This window comes from Carlito syrichta, unplaced genomic scaffold (genome assembly GCF_000164805.1).
Source record: "Carlito syrichta isolate Samal-C Ts95f unplaced genomic scaffold, Tarsius_syrichta-2.0.1 Scaffold134780, whole genome shotgun sequence".
In the NCBI taxonomy this organism is placed as follows: domain Eukaryota; kingdom Metazoa; phylum Chordata; class Mammalia; order Primates; family Tarsiidae; genus Carlito; species Carlito syrichta.
The window spans coordinates 89,370-112,499 of NW_007078876.1; the positions used below are offsets into that span (position 1 = coordinate 89,370).

At 35.8% G+C, this 23,130-nt stretch overlaps 1 protein-coding gene across 1 annotated transcript in view; it reads right to left on the minus strand.

The window, feature by feature from the left end:
* The window catches only part of LOC103250791 (uncharacterized protein C3orf67 homolog), a 96,002-nt gene extending 73,174 nt beyond the window's left edge, over nt 1-22,828 (minus strand). Inside the window, exons 1-4 of the mRNA XM_021708199.1 lie at nt 22,415-22,828; nt 19,970-20,059; nt 19,077-19,170; nt 11,244-11,316 (exon numbers count right to left, since the gene is read on the minus strand). Of these exons, the coding sequence (XP_021563874.1) occupies nt 11,244-11,316; nt 19,077-19,170; nt 19,970-20,059; nt 22,415-22,435 (278 nt within the window). The 5' untranslated portion in view covers nt 22,436-22,828. The remainder of the gene's footprint in view (nt 1-11,243; nt 11,317-19,076; nt 19,171-19,969; nt 20,060-22,414) is intronic.
* Nucleotides 22,829-23,130: the final 302 nt, after the last annotated feature.

Genomic DNA, 23,130 nt, shown 5'->3' on the forward strand with positions numbered 1-23,130 from the left:
GAGTGTAAACTAGTGCAACCTCTGTGGAAAGCAGTGTGGCGATTCCAAAAAGCTCTAAATATTGACCTCCCATATGACCCTGCAGTTCCCCTACTGGGAATAAACCCTGAAGAACTCAAATCACTCTAACAAAAAGATACCTGCACACGAATGTTTATCTCAGCATTGTTCACAATAGCAAGAACCTGGAACCAACCATGCTTTCACAGTTGAGTTCCTTAAGATCTTTCCATGTTTTTCTAATACATATCTTTTTACTTGATATTTTAAATAGATTTCTGACTCTAACAGCCAAGTGATTATTAAAAGAAGTTTTGTTTTGTTTTGTTTTACCTTGCTAATCCTGACCCAAACAAAGAATTTTACTTATTTCTGGTAATTTTCAAAGGGCAGGGGTGGGAGAGGAGTAGAAACCTAGATTATGGTAACCGAGAGTCCAAAGTACTTACAGAAATAAATTCATTTTTAACAAGTGCCAGAAACCACAATTATAACATCATACTACATCTTCACCTTTTTACAACTCAAGCACTAAAAGGCAGCAAAGATATCAAAAGAAGAGGCTCAAGAGTCAGGAGTCCAAGACTTTGGTCCTGGCTTGCCACAAAGAAACCTTACGTCTTGAGACATGTCACATTTTTTTCTGGGTTTCAGGGTTTTTCCTATTAAAAAACAGAATTGGATAAGATTTGTAGACTCTATAATAGAGAGCTGCTAAAAGTTATCTAAAGTTTATACTAATATCAGTGTCTACAATATAGCGAATTTGTATATTTATTCTGAACCACTGTTTATGGCATATCAATAATCACATTTGGTTTTAAATAATGCTGAGAGATATTTTATTTTCCAACTTGTAAATCAATGGCATTTGACTTTAGAAAAAAGAGAATAGTAATACCTAGCTATACGAAACAGAATGGCTGTTCCTATTTACTGCTAATAAATGCAACCAAACTCCAATTATACTGAGAATTTCATACCACTGTCATTGTTTCAAATAATTTATTGTAATAGCTTTTTAATATGAAATAGATATAAAATTAAGCTCACTAATGTGTTCCAATAAAAAAGGGCAGACTACTTGGTTTTAATTAAAATTGTCTTTGGGGAGTTCTATTATAGGCTTATAATCAGGTTTTTATCTAACAGCCAGTTGTGGTGTTTTCCATAGCGTTAGTACAGCCTTGAAAACATTTTCTTGCATATACTCCTACTCACATGACCATTTTGAGAAAATTTATTCATTTTTTCTTACCTATGTTCTCCTGCCTTTACTCATTCTTCAATATTGTTACCATCTTGCCAGTAGAGGTGTGGTTGAGAGAAATGTACTTTATACACGGAAGGGCAAATAAAAGGTAAATTAAGGCCCAGTACTTGTTTTCCAGGAGAAAAGGAAAGCTGAACATTTCCTTAATCTTGTTCACTGGCTTCCTACTCTAATTCTTATCTTTCCCCTGTCTTTTTCTAATCAAAGAACCACACTGATGGTATATAAACACAGTTCAGTACAATACAATAACAAGTACTACTGAGAACCAACCATGCACAGAGAACTCTTCTAAGTGCTGTGGGGATTACGATGAATAAGATGTAGCCCCTGCCCTCAGAGCAATCATTTACACAATAATGAGAACACTGAAGAAGCAGAGACTTACTACTACTGGAGGACCTGGGGAGTATAAGTGGAGGACATGTGTTTGAGTGTGACCTTAAAGAACAACTAGAGTTTCAAAAGGTGGAGAGATAGGTTTAGGGTGGATAAAAAATTTTAGCCAAAGGCATGAGAGATTGTGAGATGCTCAGCAACCAAGTTAACTACAGCAGGGAGTAGCAGAGTGAATTATGGAAGGAGAGGTGCCTGAGACCAGATCCAGAAGCTTAGGGTACTGAGTGACCACCAACTTTGTGAGGTAACTAGGTGAAGAAGTTTGGGATGCAGCAAATCCTGATGGCTTTTTTAACAGATTGAGGCTGCCTAAAACCAAAATCTAAAACTTAAAATTCAAATACTAATCATTTAAAAAGAAACAGTAGATGATAGAGTACCTTGAAACACAATATTTAAGTGTGGTTGAAATTTGCAATGTCAGCTTTATTTGACTATGAATTGCTACCCAATTTTAAAGAGAAGGTAAAGTCATATTACTAGATTGCAACCTTTTAAAAGAGCAATGACATCCTCTGTTCATATAAAACGTACAAACACTTTCATCCCAAAATGTACATAAGATTTTTTAAAAGGGAGGATGAATTGTTCTGTTTGAAGTAACAGAGATGACTCAGAAGTGTTTAAAAAGCAATGGAGGCCAGGCGCAATGCCTCAGTCTGTAATCCCGGCACTTTGGAAGGCCAAGGTGGGAGGACTGCTTGAATTCAGGAGTTTGAGAGCAGCCTATGCAACCTAGAAATATCTTGTCTCTACAAAAAGACAAAAATTAGCCAGGCGTGTAATTAGCTGGGTGTGTTGGCACATGCCTGTAGTCTCAGCTACTTGGGGGCTAAGGCAAAAGGATCACTTGAACCCAGAAGTTTGAGGCTGTGGTGAACCATGACCAGCCTGGGTGACAGAGTGAGACTCAACTAAAAAAAAAAAACAAAAACAAAAACAAAAAAACAAAAAAAGAAGAAAAAAAGAAAAAGGGGAAAAAGAAGGAAAAGGCAATGGATTTGATCATTTTAAATGTTCTTTCCAGCTAGTTCCAAAATTTCATTTCTAAAAATGGAAATTCTAAATGTATTACTAGCTTACCAATCTTAAACCACCCAAATCTTCATTTTCTCCCAAAAGAACTATACCACACAACAAACTGAAATTGACTTCAGAGAGTCTAACAATGCAAGTAATTAGAAATTGCTTAAAGAAGGAAATTAACATTTACTGATCATGCACTACATGCCAGATACTATGTTAAGTCTTTGTAACCAATCTAAAGGCCAGTTAACTTTGCTGTTGACTCCTGTAATATATAGGCAATGTCTTTTACAAATAGGGTTTAGAAATTCAAAGTTCAATGACAGCTTCATGAAGATCCAAATGCTTTGGTCCCTGAAGATCTCATGGTCTATGTGGAAATGGAGAGTTGGTTGTGGAGATACTTAAATAGTAAGACTATTATGTGATAAATGTCATAACAGACATATATAAGTGCTATTATAAGATATATTATTTCTATAACTCATTTCTATGGATCCTAATAAAAATTCTAAAATTTTTTTACATTCAAATGAAAAGTTCCACAATTTATGAGAAAAAACTATAAAAATCAAAGCTAAATGATGTCATAAAGGTCCATGACAATACTCTAATTGCTAACAAGAAATTGTGCCCCATATTGAATAGTTTCAGGTGCCCATTTATAAAAATGTCCTAAATTATCATAAATATTATAATTAGGATTATATGGGCCCATAATATACACATTGTATTCTATTTTATAGATGTTTCAAATTATTTTTATTTTGAATAGTTAAAATAATTAACTACCAGAATAAAAATAAAATCAGGCCAGCCATGGTGGCTCAAGCTTGTAACCCCAGCACCTTGGGAGGTTGAGGCAAGAGGATTGCCTGAGCCTGAGTTCAGTGGTTTGAGACCAGCCTGGGCAACTTGGTGAGACCTCATCTCTATAATACATCAAAAAATAAGCTGGGCATGGTAGTGCACGCCTGTAGTTCCAGCTACTTGGAAGGCTGAGGTGAAAGGATAGCCTGAGCCCATCAGGTTGAGGCTGAGGTGACTTTGATCATGCCACTACACTCCAGCCTGGGCAACAGAGTGAGACTCCAACTTAAAAATAGAATAAAATAAGAGGGAAGGAGAGGGAAGGAGCACTAAACCAGAGGAGGCATTTCTCCTGACCCAAAAAAAAAAAAAAAAAGTGAGCTACATATCATGGCATCAAAGAAACATATTCCCTAACAGTGCCATATCAAAGAAGGGAGAACATTTGGAGGATCTGTGATTTGCTGTAGTCACCATCAATCATCCCTGTTTGTGAAGGGGAAATCACAGAGACCTGTTTTTTATTATGCTTTAAGTTATTGCAAGTCTACATATTTACCTACGTTTCCAAGGTCCTATTTCTCCACAGATGAACATTTCCTTTCATCTGTTGTTATACACTTGGTCTGGTCCCCTGTAACTTCCTTCATACAAGACTCTGATGTCAGGAGTTCCTGCAAGTGTCCTTTAAATGAACATCCACACCAAAACAATAGGAATCACTTCTTTTTTCATGTTTATGCCTAATCATTTCTTTCCTGATAGAGAACTTGCATGACTCAACAGACAAGCAGGCTCTCAAGGAAAAAACTGCTTTTCCATCTCTCTTCAGGGACAAGCACCATGAAAACTTCCTAAGGGAAATAAATATGCCTCACTTGCCTCAAAACATTTCAGGAAAACAATTTTAAAATTAAATATCACTGCACTTTTATCTGTATTCAGAGATGCAAAAATTATAAATTAATATTTCCTGTAAGCTTAGTATTGGGCATTGTTGAATATAATCCTCTTAACTACCCAATAAATAAATATAAATATCATTCCCACTGTGCAGATGAGGCTATGACATACAGAGGTGTTCAGCATACAGGTTCACCATGCTAATAAGTGGCAGAGTCAGTAATTCCCAAGCCTATACTCTAACCGATCACAGGACCCTAACTTGTGCCCTGATAACTGATATGACAATCATTTAACTGCACACTGCTTCAACAATTATATGGCCTTTTGTTATTATTTTATTTTACAGAGTAAAAGCATTACCAAATATTTTCATATGTGCACCTTTTTCTTTCACTAGCAATTTTATTTTAGCTTTGAGCATGCATCTAGGTTATCTAAAGAGTACTGTAAAAGTAATTCCAAAAAGTAAAATAAACCAAACTAAGGAACAACAAAAAAGGTTTTTCACAAACATATGTTTAACAGATAAAGTATATGGTATATGGATTTATATATTTACCACATGTATTATCTAAAATGTCGACATAAAACCTATTTTAAGGCATGCAAATTTAATATATTAAGAGAGTCAGTATGCAAAGCATCTTAAAGTGCTCTCTTTACTAATGCATGTAAGAAAATATACTGATTACGCAAGTACATTTAATTGGATATAATTAAAATAATAAGATTTAAATACTGATGATTTAAAAAAGAAAAAACAGAAGTTGAATTTAGTCACAAGATGCATTCAAAATGTTAATGAAACTTGCAACTGCTTTAATATATAATACTTCTAGGTTTAAAAAAGATACTACTGACCATTACTGCCTACTTCTAAACACAGAGTTAAGAGATGTGACTTGGTGACACAAAAGATTTCATCGGGTAATATAATAATTCTTCACATTTGAATTACATCTCTTTTACAAATAACTTAAGAGCTAGAAAACAACCATTATTTTCTTCACAGAAAGGCATAACATGACCAAAAAGAAAGCAAATTTTCCACAAGAAGAGTTGTGCTTGGTTAAATGAACACATCCTCAAAAGCCCTTACCAATATCATTCTGACTTAAAGATATCAAATTTAGGTATTCTCTCAACCCCAGTGGTTTTAAAGAGGCTGAAGAAGACCAATGACATATGAAAAGAAGAGGCCCGCAGCTGTGAAGCTATACATACTTTACTTGGTTTAAAGTTTCAGAGGAGCCTACAGTCCCCAACATCACTGAAGAAGAAAAAGTAAGAACAAAATTCAATAGGGTAGAGGATCTGAAACTTCTATTAAATTTCTTTTCTGATCTCTTTGTCTAGCTTACTAGTAACAGTACACAAAAGATGATATAAGAGCGACTTTCATTAAATTAGCTTGAGGCTAAAGTTTTCTTTGGTAGGATGCTCCGGTTTACCATATTACAGAAATGAAAAAGGAAGTTCTGAGGTCTACACAGACCTAAACTTCCTGAAAATTTATTAGAAAAAAAAAATCTTCAATTAATGTTGGCCATTAAAATAAAAGAGTCCACATTGCCATTTATTGATGAGGAAATGGAAATACAGAATTAAAATGTCAAGCCCAAAGTTATATGACTAGGGGCAGAGTAAAAAGAAAAGACAAAATCTCTGAAATGAGCATCATAAATCCTAGGTTGAATTCTAGGTTAAAAATCATTAAACTGCAAAAGAGCCAATTTCAAATTCAGACTACTGCAATACAGGGATCACAAAGGATCAGTTAAAAAATCTGTAAGGACAAGGTACACTTTCAGGGGTCTCTCTCTTTTTTAAAAAAGTTAACTTTTGCATCTTAGCTTTAGCAGATTCCAAACGCAAGTAGACTCCAAACAGCTAAGGGCTCAACATGAGAAACCCTGTATGCAGCAATAATATTCTCTAGCACCCACAGGCTAAGAATCCCAACCTCTCCAAACAGCATACGATACCCACCACAGGCTTTCAGAGTGTTTTCAAGCCATATATTGAAAAAACACTGGCTGAGCTGAGTGAAAATGAGAAAAATAATGTCAATTCACTAGAGGTATAACAGTACTAAACGTATCTTAGAATTCATCAAGATAATGACAAAATCAGGATAAAGAAAGGAATTAATGCAGCTCAACAATATTCAGAAAATGAATACAATTCTTGTCAAAAAATGTAATATTCCAAAATCATTTTGTGATTGGTGGCATCAAATACAGCAAAATGGATTTCTATTTCAGATGCAGTTGATTCTTTTCCAAGAGCTCAGGTTCGTGGTGTTCCTCCAGTGCAGCAGATGTCTGCCCCCAGGCTCTGAAACACCTAACAAAACCACACAGGGAGCCGCTGGCCTCCTACTGCCTTGATGATGCAGTTTGGAAGATACACAAAATGAAAGAATTTTTAAAAACCTGTTATTGATTCAATCATTTACGTTCAAGTGAAACTGCTTCAGACACAGTCACACCAAAATATTTTGGAAAAAAGCCCTGCAATACTATGAAATAAGCAAGTCAAGATGAATTTTGTTAAAAGCAAGGGAGTCTTTTGTGGGTTGACACCTTGACACTGGAAGAGAAATAAAAGAGAATTCCATTACTCTCTTGTTAAATACACTATGTGTTAGTGCAGTAGATACTCCCTTCATTCCACATGCAAAATGCAATGTGTTTGGATAATTGCTAGTTAGGTCATAGAGTTCTGAAACCCTCTTATCCACAGGTGTAAGATTCTGAATAATATAATGTTTAGATGTTAAAGAAAACAGAAGCCTACACAGAAATTAACATGAAGAAGTAAAGACATTTCTTAGTTTTTACCTTTAAAAAGTTTAATATGAATATGATAATATTTGAGATGCAAAATACTAAAACAAACAAAAAAGACCTGAATAAAAGTCTTCCTTTAACTCTTAGGCATTTATTTCTCAAAAGGGTAAAGATAGAAATATCTCAGCATGAAAGACCTTTCCTTCCTGGAACTTTCATGATAAACCATATTATGAAAAGCTCCTAAAGAAGATATAAAAGGTTTAGCACTTTCATCTCATACTAAGATTTAAATAAATTGTTTATACTATAAATCTTATGTATATGTATACAGTCAGATAGCAAAATAACAATATTTACAAGTAAGGCAGCATGGCAAGGTGTTGCAGAGCATAGGTTCTAGACTAGCTTCTAGATTTAGACCACATATTTGAATCCTGATTCTAAGAGTTAATAAGTCTAACCTCTGGCAAATTCCTTAGCCTTTCTGGACTTCAGTTTCCTCAGTGACAAAACACAGGCAATAATTTTGAATACCATACAGGCTTATTCTGAGTATTAAATTAGCTAAAACAAAATGCTTAGAACAACGTCTGATGTGTCATAATGGCTAATGTTAGTTATTATTGTTACTTTGTATTAATTTTCTCATTTAATGATTACAATATATCTGTGAGGTAAGTTCTCTATGGGTGAGGCAAGTTAAGTAATTTTTCCAAGGTCCCATAGAAGTAAAGCAGAATTTGACAGCAGATCTATCATCCAGTTCCAGGTCTATGCTTTTACTTCTACCTAACACTTCACAAGTTCCCAAAGATCTCACTCCTATGTTGTAACATGTATCCTAATGTATATAAACTAACTTTGAACATATCTTCCACCCCTAGAGTAAGTATCTGAAGACAGAGACCATGCTGCTTAACCCCTCATTCGTTAGTCCACCCATCCTTCCGCCCACGTGTCCTTATTTTGGAACCTGTTATTTGCCATGCCTTGTGTTAGATGCTGGAATATCATGCTGAGTAGAATGGACAGGGTTCTTGTCCTCAAGACAGATCATCAAATAAATATATAATTATAAATTGTTACAGTTGTAACAAAAGAAAAGAGCAGTTGCTAGAAAAGGACAGAAGAGATGAAACCTCATTTAGTTTTGGGAAAATAAAAAAAAGGGCTTTCTGAAGAAGGGACACAAGGTGAGATAAGGAGACTGAGTAGGAGTAGGTCAGGCAAAGAGATAAGGACAGAAACCACTTGTGCACAGGACCCTAAGAGACCTCGCCTGGAGTGCGAGGAAGAGAAAGAGCCAGCACAGAGGACAAATCGTGAGCTCAAGAACAGAGTGGTACGAGATGAGGTCGAGAAGTGAGAGACCAGAACACATTGGAGTGTTACTGATTTGGGAATTTATCCTCAATTCGATAGGAATTTCAGGTTTTATTTAGAAAGATCACTAGCTGCAGTGTGGAGACTAGAATGGAAGAGGAAAAGAGAAGAAGCTGGGCAGTTCATGAGAAGCTCTAACAGTAGGTCAGGGGAAATGTAATAGTTTGGGACTAAGAGGGTGGCAGTGATGGTGGGGAAAAGTACACAGATTCAAGGTATATCAAATCCCCCATGCCTAACACACTGCCTGACATTAAGAGGAATTCAATAATGTATTGACTGAATGAGTAATTCCTCAAGCTGTTCCTGGTTCTAAAGCCCCCACTAATCCGTACGGATATTCTCCTCCAGTGCAGTATAACTCAGTGGGCATGGGAGACATAGGAAGATGCTGAGGAAATGATTACTAAATTCATAAACCAGCTGGCAAGATTTCACTTATAAAAACTTCTTGATGTATAAATGTATCTTGCTGAAACAAAATGCCTCTCCCATTCTGACAATGGAAAATTTTAGAAGCCAGATATCTTTCTGTTATGTGACTTTCTGAGCTTGTTAGAGAAATGTATTATTTAAAATAGCCTAGGGCTATGCTGCTAGAAACACAGTAAAACACTGAGGGTGTTGAAAGAAACCCTTTCATTTAAGGAAAAAAAAAAAGCAATGGGTTAGAAAGAGAAATCTATACTTGTTATTCTGGTTTCCTTCTTGAAAAACATAATTTCTGTCATTACTTCCTAAAACAGCATAATATTTTGTTTATCTATTAGCAACAAATCAAATACAGAGTTAATACATTTTCTTATAATTTGATAAATATGCAAGGTCAGGGCAGAGAATGTCTTCCCCATGTCATTTAATAATTTTGAACTTTTTAGCCATAAGATATTTGTTTTCCTAAAATTATAAAACTAAAACCATTTGGGAAATCCAAATGTTTGTCTATGTGATATGAGAACACAAGGGAATCTACGATTACAGTCAAATGAATTCAAAATCTAATCATTAATCCCAATATCCCTCAAAATGTTTCCTCATCCTTAATAAGGCCAAGAGCATTAGTAACAAAGAGCTAACAAAGAGGTAGTCAGTTTTACCTAGACATCAGGTGCTCTCCTGCTAGGACTAAGTTAAACTTAAGATACTTGTTGATTTCTCAATAATTAAAGCCTTCATTTTAATTAAATTAGCTAAAATTGTACATTGCCTAGGCAAGGGTGATAAGCTCACGTGTTTGGGGACATATATAAAGCTTAATTTTGCATAGAAAAAGAGGGCTCCTTGACAAAAGACTCTGTTCCAAGGTTCTGCCAAGTATCTTGTACAGCTGTGACCAAAAGGCCAACTACCAGCACCCCTACCACTGTTGTAGAGAGATCACGAGAATTACAGGGGCTGATGCTATTTCTACGTAAGGAGCTTTAAAAGCTTACAATTTAGCTTCTTCCATTTGGTAGGAAACCTCTTTTCCCTACACTGAAAATAAAGCTTTGCGTGGTCCTCTCTACCTTTAGAATGTCTTTGGAGTCTTAAAAATGCTTTTTCTGCAGAACCAGAAAGTGATACATAAAAGCATCAAATAATGCTTTGGTCCTCTTACTCTAAGAACTATTTTTTAAAATCTTGGTGACCATGGCAGATGAAAAAAAACAAAAAACAAAAGACCTTAGTAAGAAGTTTGCTGAAGTTTAAGGTTGAATAAAGCAAAAGTATAAGTTGTTCCTTCTATCCTTTATCCCCCAAGAAGACGAGATCGTATATCATTAGCTAAAATTCAATAATGATAATATAGGAACAAATTGTTAAAAAACTAATTCACATAAATAAAAATGAGTAATTTTAAATTTATGTTATTTCTATTTTATTAAGAAAGCTCTTTCTCTTAGTTTGCACTAGTAAAACCGGTACAAAATTATCTTCATTAGTAAGAAAAATAATTTATTCCAGTTGGAAAATAACAGCCTTAGCTTAGACTTTGGACAGCTATTAATTACAATGAAAAATTAGAAAACAGCATACCTTAAATGTAATGGTTTAAGACAAACACATTTGTTAATAAAATCTTAAACAATATTCAATTTTATGAGAGTACCCAAATCAAACGATATTTCTATTCTCAGTACCATCTCACACAACAGATAGCTCAACTGAGTAAAAGTTGTATATTTTCATTTTTGCTAAATAATCTGGTAAGATCAGTTAAAACAAATATATTGCAAGCTGTCTATATGTAAACAGGAAGGACCAATATTTTAAAATAAAGTAAATATTATTAAAATGAGATACCTCAACAATTTTAAACCAACCATAGTTTTGAATAGCAGACAGCACAAAACATAACATCACCTTTCATTTGAACCAAAATTTCAAACTTTTGAATTATATATTTCTTCAAGTTATAGGTCATTGTCAAAATAATAATCCTTTTATATTTTTAAACAGATGAAATTTGCTTTTCCCTAGGGAAATGCCAGACACTAGCGATATCTAAGAAATATGATTAAATTAGTTTAATTACTTCATGCTGACTTGATAAGTCACTGCTCTTTAATGTAAAAACTGCCACTTGCAATTAATGACTGTTGGTACTGTTTCAATTGATCAAATGTCTAATACACATAAAACATTCAAAGAATTTCTGTATATCTTACAGCAATTCAGTGGAGAAGTCTTGTCCCAGGGGTATGTAAATCTGAAGTACAAGAAACCTCTGGATCAGTCCAACTAGAATGAGAGGGGAAAAAATACATGTTCAAACTGTATGTGAATTTAAACAAATACAATCACACACCATCAACAAGCTGAAGCTTTTAGCATTTCAGTAATATATAGAACTATAATAGCACCACCATGAGTGACAACCTCATTATGAAAAGCAAAAACAAATGATGAAAATGAAATCGATGTAACAACAAATGTTGCCTTTTAAAGTCCCATCTGTGGCCTTGATAAAATGTTTATGAAAAATTTTTAAAATAATAGTTTTTTTATTTAGTATTTTTATTAGGTTGCAAAGAAAGTACACAAAGAATTGCATTCAACAGAGACACATAAAATTGAACTATAGATTCCCATCAAGGCGGCCATAAAAGCATGTGGCAATTATTTTTATTCACTGCCAGTTTTAACTGCATTAAACAACTTAATAAAAAACAATAGATCAAGAAAAACAATTCTAATTATGACAACTACAACTGAAGGTTTGATGAGCCATAGCTAGTTCAAATGGTTTTAAATGTGTCCACACTGAGATGAATAGAATACATTTTCATTTCTAATATATTTTGTTAATTTAACATACTTTTAATTAATCTAGTGTTCACTAAGAACTGATAGTTTTTATTTTCTATCACTAATTTCATCTTTTTTTTTTTGAGTTGGAGTCTCACTCTGTCACCCAGACTGGAGTGCAGTGGCCACTCCCGGCCACTGCAGCCTCGACTTGCTGGGCTCCGGCGATTCTTCCGCCTCAGCCTTCCAAGTAGCTGGAACTACAGGCGTGCGCTACCACGCCCGGCTATTTTTTTTGATTTATTGTAGAGATAAGGTCTCACCAAGTTGCCCAGGTGGGTCTCGAACCCACGGGCTCAGGCAATCCACTCACCTCAGACTCCCAAGGCGTGGGATTACAGGCTAAATTCATCTTTAAAATATCTGTAGAAAAACCAGTCCCTGTGGCACTTTTGATAGCTGAAGGTTACAATTGCTTTACAAGTCAATTGATTTTATATTAACTCTCTAGACCTGTTTACTTAATGCCTTTCCTCCTAGGTTTTGAACTTTTGCTTGATTTCTCAATTATGGTGCTCTTAACAGATGTTTTAGTACTATACTTCCTCAAACAAGCAACTTAGAATTTTTTTTCTTGCTGTGTAACTTCCAGTAAGAAATAGTGATGTGGATTTATCTGTGAACTTCTACAGAACTAATGGTATAGATCAACATGTGAATAAAAGACTTAAAAGAAGGCAAATGATCTAAAATTCATTCTATTTTCTATTATTCCAACATATCAAATGTAAGTATTTTAAAGTAACAACATATTTTTGAATAGTCTATCTAAAGACCTTTTGCTTTATAATTTCCATGATAAACTGTTTTGCAATACTTCTGAATAACTTAAACAGTTCCTATGTAAACCCAAATTTACTTTCTAAACATATTTGATCAAATATGCATAATATTTTGATGGCACCAACAAGGGTAACTTTTTCTTAAAAGTAATAAGCTTATAAGTGACTCCAGAGGGCCATCAGTAGAGAAGGCAATATATTAGAAATAGAATAATGTATCTTCCTCTAAGTATTTTATGTGTTTTGACAGTTGTTAAAGGAGAATATAAAATTATAGATTCAGATCTAAACTGAGAATAATGGAAAATTGTTTTGTTCTGTTTTGGAGGAGTTTCAGCTCATTTTTTTTTTTTTTGAGAAACTGTATTGCTGTTACTCAATAGACATCTATTCAATAAATGTTTAATTTCCTCAACAACAACAAAAAAGAAACAGGAGGTAATAGGTTCTAACCCTAGAAATTCTGTAGGAGTCTGATTCTACCATATTTATGGGAAAAGCCAATGAGACAACCAGAGCTGTGGTCTACAAAAGCAAAGTGAGATACCAACATGAGCCAACTTAAATAAACCACTGTCAATCAATCTCTCTTGCCTCTTTCACTGATTGCCCTACAGTATTTTTCCACTGCACAATGGCCTCTGTAAATAGAGCTGAGAAAGCACCGGGATAAATGAAATCGGTCTTTTAAAAAGGTCCCTAATTTATGTCACAAATCTCACTGAATCAGCACTGTTCTCTTCAAACACAAAGAGCTACACATATTAGGGCATTTTTGTATGCACATTTCTAGATATGAAAGATCCCTAACCTCAAAAAAAAATGCTTTGTAATTCAACTTTCTCACATATAGAAGCACTAGTTTCCAAACAGCTTCACTTCTAAGATTAAAAGAAGAATGACAATTCCACATGGTGATGATCTGACAGAAAAAAACGCACTTTAATAATGTCTGACACACACTGATCCTTTGTGCCAGAAATGCTAAATAAATTCTATAGTAATATTTTTTCCAGTGGCTTAGTATATTTAAACTGACTTCATATCTACATTATATGTAAAATCACTCTAAGTAATGTTGTATGTGGAACTATTGTTGGTAAAAAAAAAAAAAGTTCATCAAGAACATAAAATTCATAAAAATTTATTTTTTTTACTGAAATATACAGCTTTCTGCAGTCTTAAAATCTGTTGTCTGGCTGAAACAAACCACCTGTATTTTGCCTATTTTTTTCTCCCACTTCAACACACAAAACAGAAATTAATTATGCCTTTGTTATGGGCTATTTTATATTCCTTGAAGAAATTAGGAAACCTGTCTTAGTCCTTTCATCTGTAAAACCAGGCTAACAATTTAGATTTACAACTCACAGGATTATTTACGTGAATTAAATTAGCTCTATTATTCATCAAAAATTTGTTGAGTACCTACCATGTACAAGGCTCAGTGCTGAAGCTTTTGTAGTGAATAAGACATACATGGTCTCTGCCCTCTTAGAACTTATATTCTAGTCCATGAAGGAGAGGGTCATGGTGCTATAAAAGCATCTAACTCTGGGTCCTTGGGGATATGGGGAAGAGGACTTTCTTAAAGTAATACTAGAACTCAGCTGGGAAGAATATGCAGAATTGGCTGAGCACAGGGGATGGGTATAGGAGACAGGAACAAATATTGCAGGAAGAGGGAATATTCTATCCAGTAATGGAAAAGGACATAGTAGACTGGCTACACCTTAAAAAGGCTTAATGGGCTGGTAGGAGAGACAGAAGAAGAAATGCAGCAGGAGATAGGTCTGGCAAAGTAGTCAGCAACCCAATCATGTGGGGCCTTGAAGGCCATGTGAAATATACAGGTCATCCTAAAATCAATGGAAAGCTACCTACACAATCAGTCATTCATTCAACAAAGATATACTGAATGCCTACTATGTGCCAGGCACTGTTCTAGGTTAAAAAAAGACTAAAATTCTCTCTGCCAGGGGGCTTACTTTCTGATGATGGTGAGAAAATAAACAAACATAACAATTGCACAGAATGTTAAATGGTGACAAATACTATGGGAAAAAGGACAGTTGGATAAAAAGGATCAGAGTGAAGGAATACAAAGCACAGGTTATAACTTTAGTACAGGTCAGATACAGGCCTCATGGAGGTGACATTTTAATAAAGGCTTGAAGAAGAGAAGAAGATCTGTATAACTACTTGGGGGAATAAAGTTCTGGATAGATGGCAGTCTTTGAATAGGTGCTAAGGTGATAGGGCATTGCACTATGTTTCAAAACAGCAATGGAACCTGTATGGTTGGAGTAGAGTGAACAAAGAAAAGAATAATAGGTGATAGGTCAGAGGGTTTAAGAGGGCACCAGATACTGCACAGTCCTATAGATTTTTGGTTTTACTCTGAGAGATGGAGTATTTTCAGTAGACAAGTAATATGATTTACATGTTACTAACAATGTAAAAGTATTACGCTGGCTGCTAATTTGACAACAGACTGTAGAGAGGTCAAGTCAGAAACAGAGAGGGCAATTAGAAGACTGCTGCAATAATTCAAGTAAGCGATCATGGTGGCTGAGACCAGGGTAATAGCACTGGAGGTACCAATAAGTGTTAAGGTTCTCAGTATGTTCTAAACATAATGCCAACAAGATCTTCCTGATGGATTGAAGAAAAGAAAGAAAAACCAAGGCTGATTTTAAAGTTTTTGTTCTGAGCAACTGAAAAGATAAGTTGCTAACAACTAAAATGGGGAAGGAGGAGGAATTCAAGAAATAAAGACCAGAAGTTAGAGACTCTGAGCATATTGTATTTAAGTCACCCAAGTAGAAATGTCAAATAAGTAACTTGATATACAAGTTTGGAGTTTCAGAGAGAAGTCTGAGCTGGAAATGTAAGTCAGAGTAAGACACAGATGGTATTTAAATCCAAGAGCCAGAAGCCAATAACCAAGGGAGAGAATGCAGATACAAGATCAAAGACAGAGTCCAGGAGCGCTGCAACATTAAGTTGGATTGAGGAAAGAGAAAGAACCACCAAAGGAGACTACGAAAGAATAGTGAGTAGGAAGAAAACAAGGAGTGCGGAAATCCTGTATATGAGTGAAAAAAGTAGAACAAGGAGGTGTCAACTTTCTCAAATGCTGCGAATACGTGAAGTAAGATGAGGGCTGAGAACCATCCATCAAATTCAGGAATACAGAGGTCACTAGTGACTTTGACAAGAGTATTATCAGTAGAGTGGGAGGTCACAGCCACTGAAGGGTTTTTAAACAGAGGAAGTCACGATAAGATTTATTTTAAAAAGAATACTGAAGTAGAGGCATGAGGAGGCCTGGTGGGAAAATCATAAAGATGAACTCATCCTCCAAAGCAGCTGAAATGTAGAACAAGGCCTCAGAGATGCTGATCCCCATGACACACCATTTGATTCAGATGCTATGCAGAGAAAACAGTGGTTTCAAACATGAACACCAAACAGAAAGTCCTGGAGAACACCCTCCAAATGATAAATGCTTACGTGTGACAGAAGCTGCTTCTCATATGGGCAACTCTATATAACATGTTCCAGGGTGAAGAGTAGGAGGGATTTATTATTTAGCTAGTGAAGGATTTACTCAAGTCTCATTATCAAGGTCAGCAGCAGGTTACAAGTAAAAATTATAATCCAAATTGTCATAGTTTCTTAGTGTGGCAATTGAACAAACTTACTGAACACCAACTATGTGCCAGCACTACTAAGTTAGGGGTCAAAGATGATTCAAAATCCCTACCTTGAAAAAGTATACAATCTGATAATAGGTATCACATTTTCCTTTATTTGATAAGGGCTGAGTGAAAAAAAAAACTGTGATGTATTTAGAGATCCTCAAATATATGTTAATTCAGAAATACTACTATTTAAAATGAAAAGTTAATTTATTTCTGAGTAGTACCTAATGCAGCTGGCAACACATATGGGGTATCTAATGTCAAGTTTGCATATATAAAGTGGATGCTTACTCTTAAAATAGAAATACATAATGGTAATTGAATTTAGAAATGTTAATTGAAAGCCAATTATCTGTTCAAGACAGGCCATTTACTTTAAATTTAACCATACCGACTTTACACAGGTCATTTTATACAAATAAAAATAACCATAAATTTACGTTATCAAAAATTCCAAATAATCTTAAAGGCATCAGTGCAGGGAGGGCTATATAAACTGCTTCATTTGTTACAGTGTTGCATGTGCTACAGAGAAGCCAGATTAATTTTTAATTGCAAGGCATTGTACAAAAAATACATTAAAATACTCTTATAACACATTAAAGTAAATATAACACATTAAACTTGGTTTGCTTCTAAAAAAAAAAAAAAACAACAAAAAAACCCCAAACACTTAATATAAGAATAGAAAAGAGGAACTTGTATTTAATCATTTAGCCTTTGGTAGAAGAAGAATCTTTCTCGGAGTCAAATGAGAAATGTGATTGATGTACAAAGATACTGAGGACACTCAAAAGAAGTACAGGTGAGTTTTATAGTCCAACAATAGGAAACAACAACAACAACAAAAGAACTAACATCGACTTAGAACAAAGTCATGTTCCTACAAATCAAATATATCTACCTTACAAAGTCAGCATTTTAAAAAGATGAATTGTGTTTTGTAAGAAGAAACTAGTTTCAGACATGTTTCCCTGGCTTATCTTAGTTTGCCTAATTTATAAGTATAAATGTATGTGTAAACGAAAAAACACACACACAGAGAAGATATGAGGAAATCATGATTTTAAAATGGTAGTAAATAAAATTATTTTAACAACAATTTCTCTTTTCTTCTTCTCTTTGAGATATAGTCTTTATTTTAGCTTAGAAAGACACACTGGTAAACCACTTTAAAATAAGTCATCTATCTATAACTTCTATAGCTTAGTTTAAGTCTTAGAAATTTAAAATATCTGGTCTCAGACCACAAACCCAAATATCAAGGTATTGGTAGAGAGAATAAATAGAAATGAGGAAAGACAAGAGGAAAGAATAAAGAAAAAAAAAAGAAATTTAAAATATGCAGGTAGTAGCTTGGAATGGTATATAACACCAAGTCTACATAAATTTAGAAAACTTAATTGAAATTAGAGAATCAGGTAACAAGTCTTTTCATAATGTCAAGTACATAATAGGTATTCAATAAATGTTCTTAATGAAGAAAGGAATAAGTAAATGATAAACATAAAAAAGAACTGCCTACTTATATTTGATAAATCACTTGAAATTTATGTAAAACATAGGACACAGTTAAAGAAAAATCTGATTAATCATTTTGATAAATCATATTCCTTAAATCACATCAGTTTACTCAAAGTCTAATCTAGTGGCAGAGCCTTAAATTTTAACCCTATCTTTGCCAATAACTGGGTTTCTGATCATAAATTTAGGTGATCTCTCAGAGTTTCGTCTTCTTTAAAATGCTGCCTGATTTTCTAAAGTAAATAAGAAATGAAATCTAGACTTGGGCTCTTATTAAATAAGAACTGAAATCTAGACTTGGGCTCTTGTTAAATCACATATTCATAGGTATACTTATTAGATATTAATATTCTTAAAAGTATATGAGTTGATAGATCACTAAAAAATGCCTTATTGGCTGGGTGTGGTGACTTATGCTTGTAATCCCAGCTCTTTGGGAGGCCAAGGTGTGAGAATCGCTTGAGCCTAGGAGTTCAAAACCAGCATGGACAACATAGCAAGACTCCTTCTCTACAAAAAAGAAAAAAAAAGTAACTGAATGTGGCAGTGTGTGTCTGTACTCCTAGCTACCTGGAAGGCTGAAACAGGAGGATCATTTGAGCCCAGGAGTTTGAGGGCGCAGTGAGCTATGACTATGCCACTGGACTTCAACCAAGGTGACAGAATGAGACCCTGTCTCTATTAAAGATAATAATAATAATAATGATGGCTTATATAGTATTTTTAATACTTTTTTCCTCAATTAATTTCCTGTAATTTAAGAACTCATGAGTTTATTTCAAAGTGTTAGCGATCTGATGTCTTGATGAGGAACCAACCTCAGTTTGTTCATTTATAAAAAACCTAGTGTGAGGATTAAAAGTTAATAAATGCAAAATGCTTAGGAAGTCCCTGGCTTACAATAAGTGCTCAATAAATACTATTATTCTTAATATAATTAATGGCTACTAAATTTTATTAAAAATACTTCCAGATTTCTAAAAGACAGTGAGGTAAAATATATTTTTGATTAGGCCTCAAATAGTGCCTGGTATACCCTGCTAAATTAAAAAAAAAAAAAATCAGATCACTTACCTCAACAGATGCTAGTAGAAGTCATACTAATAGTTCTGCTCATGAGACATAAAATCCTAACTTTGAGTATCAACTACTAAGCTTCAGTATTAAAAATCTTACTTACGAATCTGCTTATTCTCCTTCGGTAATTGAATTTTGTTTGTTTGGCTGCTGCCTTCCAGGACAAACACAAAACTTTTAACTTCTTTATCAAACTCCTATAGAACAAAATGAAAACAGTAGTAATAAAAGCATATTTTATTTGGCTTTTACTATAAAATTGGAACTGTAAAACTACAAGAAAAAGTCCCACACTAAAATGACTTAAAAGTAGGCTCAGGCCTTGATACTTCCATCCTGAGACTTGCAGGGAACTGGAAGATAGAGGTATGATGAATGAACAAGGAACAAGAGCATTCAGGGTCTTGACCAGAAACTGATTGAAGTTATGAACTAAGGATTTTGGGCTGGAGAGAATAGTGAAGACAAAATAAATAAATAAATAAATAAAACTAAACACAGGGGAAAAGCAGAATGGTCAACGGCCTAAAGGCCCAAATTAGACTGAAGAACAAACATTGTGGGAGTAACTGAGCAAGTGACCTTAAGAATCAAAGACTGGGGTCAGAGAGGGACATCTCAATGTCTCAGTAATTTCAGAGGTTCCACAGTTTGTAGTAATATGGACCAGGGTAAGACAGTAGAAAAGAATGCTGAAGCAGACTGGAAGAGGTCGTTAAAGATGAAGAAATAAAAAACCTGAGAAATGCAGCCTCACAGATACCAAAGTAACCTAAAATGATAGGGTAGGAGTGAAGTTCAGAGAAAGGTTATGAGTGCTGAAGTCTTAAATAGTTGAGAAGTGACGCCTAGAAGGCTGCAGTCAACAATGTCATGAAAGGGTTCTGGAGTGCAAGAATATGAAAAACAGTTCTGAAATCTGATCAACATCTTTTTCTATATCCTTCACTCACGTTTCTTTTCAGGATTTATGTGTCTCTAATTTCTAATACTTACTTTCCAAATCACAGATGGACTGCCAAAGATCTTCCATTTTGCTCCAGGATTTTTTCCCTGAGCACTAAAGATTTCAACAAATGCACCTCCCTAAAAAATAAAAACAAAATATTTAAATTAAAGCAAAAGGCAATGCTAAGGAGGAAATATTATCCACCACATAGTCTATAACCGGTGTTCCAGGCATCTGTCTGTTAAGTAGATCTAAGATGAAACATTATCCCTACATTACTCCTTCTTTATACCTTAGCTATATTTAAACCACAACCATTCTGACTTGGGTCACTTCGGATTAATGGTTTAAGGAATTTATTTTTATAGCATGATAACATTAAATAAATTGTGCCATACAAAATTTATATTCTCTCAGTGTGGGGCTCATTTACTTGTTATGTACAGATCATGTTTGGCAGACTGTTTTGCAGCCCAGACTAAAAGATTTCAACTCAATTCTTACACCAGGCTAATACATTCTGACAGTTATCTCTGAATACAAGCTTTCGAATCACACTGATCGGGGCTCTAACACTGGCTTTTTAACTATCTGACCTTGGACTTACTTAACTTCTTGATTTTCCATCTGTAAAATGGGTTGCTGGAATGTATAGGATAGTAAACATTAATCATCAGGCACAACACTCAGCTCACAGCAAGGACTCAAAATTACTTTTTTAAAGGAGAAATTAAATAGTTTACTACTTGTCATAAAAAGGCCCGGGGGTTCTTATTTTGAGCATTCCTACAAGATCTTTTTATGTATTTAATATAAGTTAATTTGGAGATCTATAAAATATGTACAAGAAAAATAGAGAATTATGTCTATAGATGGGTCACTTGTTCTCCACTGTAAACCTGAGAACATGGGAGGATACACTTATATAAAAACATTGAAGTTATTAACTGAATCTCCATAAGCTTTAGTTATTTTAAAAGAAGGAATTAAGATAATTAATCTCTGAGGAAAAATTTATTGCAAAAAATGAGAGTCTGAAATGAAGACTAAATATTGTTTGAATTTTAAACAACACACGAACAAATCAGTCTGATTTTTGTATGGAATTTTCAGCTTTTAATTTTTCTTAATAATATAAAGATATTTTTGCTTCTGAGCTTTAACACACCATCACTTGAAATTAAGACATTTAATTTCTTCTTCCTTGAGGAGTATTATGTGTAAACTGTACATGGTATAGAATTACTATAGCTTCTGAGAGCAGGTCATATTTCACTATGAATTTTAAGTCTGAGACAGCTGGGCTTTTTTTGAAGAAAAGAATCCTTATACTTAGTGAGCTAGCAAACTTTTTCTCCCCTGCTTCTTTTTCTTTCCCATGTTTTCCAAGTTTTCTGCATTGGGCATTAAAAAAAAAATACATATCTATAATAAGATACTTCACCTATATGAAGTGAGACAAACTGTCTAAAACTGTTCTAAGCCATTTAATGGTATCAAATGGGATAGAAGAAAAACAACTGCCGAATAATAGGAAGACACTCATATAGAGGCAGGTAGCTTGGGTGAAAAGGCAGAAAGCAACAAAGAGGTGGAGACCAGTGGAGGGCTGTTTAGATACAGTAGAAAAAGTTCATCAGAAAAGCAGGATTAGGATGGTAAACAAACTGCAAACAGGGAGTGTAAATTCAAGCAGAAGTGAGGAGGGGAGAGCAAAAGACTAGGGCCAAGAAGAGTCTCGAAAGGGAGATGTCTAGGGAGATGAGGAACGCAGACACTGCTCAACGTGACTAAGACCCAGAAGCGGTGCTTCTCCAAGTGTGATCCTTGGACTGTTTGCATCGGAATCTCTGGGGTGGGGTGGGGGTGGTGGGGTGGTGGTACGTTGCTTAAAAGGCGTATCAACTGATCCCATCTAGAGATTCTGATTCACTAGATCTCCGCTGAGGGTCAGGAAAACTGCATTTTTACAAGTATTCCAAGTGATCCTGATGTACCCCAATGCCTGAGATTCACTGACTCCCATTTGGGAAAAAGGAAACAGCGCATAGCCACGGGGCTTATTTCCATTCATAGTTTACCCCCCATTCATGCATTCACTGATTCACTCCTCTAAGAAGCTTCTGAGATACCAGTGTGCATCAATTGCGAGTACTCCAGGAACCTGCTAAAACTCAAGATTTCTGGGCTCTTCCCTCAAGATTCTGATTCAGGACGTCTGAGTGGGGTTTAAGATCTCCATTTTAATCAGAATCACACACAATATACACCATGAGAAGCACTGCATTGGAGAGTGAACAAATGCCTTGACCTTGGTATCTTCTTTTTTTCTTTTTCTAGTCAAGACCACTCATCAACTAATTCCTTCTTACCTCGTAAAAGACCTTATTACTTGGGGGGGGGGGGGGCGGCGCTTTATCCTCACCCCAATCATAGGCTACCTCAGCGAAGAGGAGAAAGTCATAGACAGGTTGGAGAACGTTTCGGGTTACCTGGTACTCATTTTTGAACATTCCCGCAGGGGGCCCAGGGCTTGCGGGGCACAGAGCTCAGGGCTTCCAGCGAGTGGCGTGACCCTGACGGCTGGAGATCGGCAGGCGGGAACCCAGGGGCCCGACGGACGAGAAAGGGCTTGGTGCTTGGCCCGGACTTGGGCAGGCTCTTCTCAGCCCCTCCGGCCCCTAGTCAGCTCCATCTCGAGCCCTCGACCCGCACCATCGCGGCCCCAGTCTCCGGCCTGCCTGAGTCTGATCAAGACACTGCTGCCCGGGCTGACTCGGGGCCGTCCCTGGGGAGGTTTGTGTGCGTAACCTACGTGACGGGGAAACCAGCCGCAGAGCCACACACAACCGTTCGCCTGCCTAGCAGAGGCCGGCGTACTCCTGCCGCCGCCCCGCCCCCGAACCTTTCGGAAAAGGGCGGGGCCGAACGCGCCACCGTTCCGGCTGCGTCCATTGGTTCCCACCAGGCGCCTGCGCATTGCGCTGTCAAACCTCCTCGCCGAGAGCACGTGAGGCTACGCGGTGACGTAACGTTGCCAGGCAACCGCGGGACTCTTGGAGAAAGGGTGCACAACTCAGACTGTGATCAGGTTTCTCCTCAGGCTGTGACTTCTGTCGGTAAAAAGCCTAAACTTAGCTTGGTTTAAGAGCCAAAGAGCTCTTCTAGAGTACCTGTCACGTCGGCTTGGACTTTCCTTGTGGTAAAC